The following is a 2193-nucleotide window of genomic DNA, read 5'->3' as shown; positions in this document are numbered from 1 at the left end:
TATATATATATATATACACACACACACACAATACATATATATATATATATATATATATATATATGTACATCTTTATGTTCTGAGGTCAAATTCCACTAGGTTTGACTTTGGCTCTCGTCTTTTCGGGCTCGATAATAAAATAGGTACCAGTTGAACATGTCATCACCTAAACCCCTCCACTGAAATTGCTGGCCTTGTGCCAAAATTTGAAACTAATATTAATAATTGTAGCATTATTTTTAATTATTTATCAGAACGATAGTGGAATGCTGTGCCAATATTGCTGGTAAAGCAATTCCCTGCCAAACCTCTTTCCTCCTTCCATGTCAACACATACAACCTTCTTACAGACAACAGGTAGTAAAGATGTCTTACTCCTTGGTTAGTTTCACTTGGCTGTCACTGGCCTCGAGGGGTATACCATGTTTTCCCATAATATCTATTATGGTCCCCCTCAGTTCTTCATTGTAAGCGTCAAAATCAAAAACATTCTTCAACACAGTTGTGAGGCCTTCATTTGGAAATTTCTGGAAAGAAAAGAGAAAAGAAAACTTTTATGTATGTTAACTTTTGCTCTGTGTGTGTGTGTGTGTGTGTGTGTGTGTGTGTGTGTGTGTGTGTGTGTGTGTGTGTGTGTGTGTGTGTGTGTGTGTGTGTGTGTGTGTGTGTGCGTGCGTGTGTGTGTAGACTGTGGGTTCGATTCCCAGGCTGGTGGCGCATTGTGTTGTTGAGAAAAACACTTCATTTCACGTTGCTCTATGACCACTTCAACATCAGATGTGTGACACATTTGTGCACCTGTACAGGCAATGACAATTTGATAGAGTGAACTTAACCCATTACCTACCAGTGATCCTATATGAGATCACTTAAAAATTACAAATTTCGTAATTATCAGTCAATATTTACACATATCTAACCTTTTTGTTATATCTACTAGGAAGACACTTGCCCAAGATGCCACGCAGTGGGACTTAACTGCATTTTATCCATCTTTATGATCTGAGTTCAAATTCTGCTAAGGTTGACTTTGCCTTTCATCCCTTTCAGGGTCAATAAAATAAGCACTGGGGTCAATGTAATTGATTTACCCCTCCCCTAAAATTGCTGGCCTTGTGCTAAAATGTGAAAGCAATATTTAGTTACTTCTTAATTATACTTTGTGAATAAATAAAGGGGGGAAATTATATATTTCGTTAAAATACTTATCCCCCATGGCATAGTTATTTCTATTATGACCTCTATTAGCTCCAGATTCTTCAAAATCACATGAACAGACAGAAAGATCATTTTTTTTTTCAATAGTAATATAAATTTCTATTACCTTTATGTGCTTAACAGTTAATTTAAATTCAAATATTTTTATAATACAGAATACTGTGAGCCAACCTAAGAAAATCAAACTTTTCAATCAAATAAAACCTGGCATACTTTGTTTTTGTATCTGGTTTGCAGGTTTCTTTATATGAATTCATGTGTTGAAACAAATTTTGTCTAGGGAGAGTCATTATGCCAATATAATTAACACACGCAACCAGTGTGTATGTGTGCTGGGTACCACCTTGAAGAATTTTAATTGAACAAATCAACTCCAGTACTTATTTTTCAAGCCTGGTACTTATTCTATCATTCTCTTTTGCCAAACAGCTAAGTTACAGGAACATAAATACAATTTATTAACAAATACTGACATACCTGCAGGTGCTTAATCATATTGACAACTTCACGGGTAGAATAAGGGTAGTTGATCAGCCCTTGATCTGCTAAATTTCTTAGTTCACCAAATGCCAGAACCAGCTTCCTGAGAATGTTATTGGAAACATCTGGTCCATACTGTTGGAGCATGGCAATCTCAGAGTCCATGTCTGGATTATCTATTCCATGACAGCTGAAGATGTCTCCTACAAATGAAAGGTTTCAAATTTTAGTACAATGCCAGCAATTTTGAGGGAAGAGAACTAGTCGGTACCTAGTACTTGACTGGTACCTTATTTTATCACTCCTTGATGGATGAAAGCCAAACATGACACGGGGGGGGGGGAATCAAACTCAGAACATAAAGAGTCAGAAGATACACCACAAACCATTCCTTCTGACATTAATGGTTTTGCCAACTTGCTGATCTTCCAATGAATCATAATAGCACCACCTTGTTATCTGCATTCTGCCATACACTGCCTACCCATCCATCCA

General features: G+C 36.8%; 1 protein-coding gene across 1 annotated transcript in view; it reads right to left on the bottom strand.

Moving 5' to 3' along the window:
• The window catches only part of LOC106871189 (von Willebrand factor A domain-containing protein 8), an 85720-nt gene that overhangs the window by 48310 nt on the left and 35217 nt on the right, over positions 1-2193 (bottom strand). The window contains exons 25-26 of the mRNA XM_052974539.1: positions 1696-1901; positions 376-527 (exon numbers count right to left, since the gene is read on the bottom strand). Of these exons, the coding sequence (XP_052830499.1) occupies positions 376-527; positions 1696-1901 (358 nt within the window). The remainder of the gene's footprint in view (positions 1-375; positions 528-1695; positions 1902-2193) is intronic.

This window comes from Octopus bimaculoides, chromosome 18, assembly GCF_001194135.2.
Source record: "Octopus bimaculoides isolate UCB-OBI-ISO-001 chromosome 18, ASM119413v2, whole genome shotgun sequence".
In the NCBI taxonomy this organism is placed as follows: Eukaryota; Metazoa; Mollusca; class Cephalopoda; order Octopoda; family Octopodidae; genus Octopus; species Octopus bimaculoides.
Note: the sequence above shows the minus strand (reverse complement) of the source record. Positions and strands in the feature narration are given on the sequence as shown.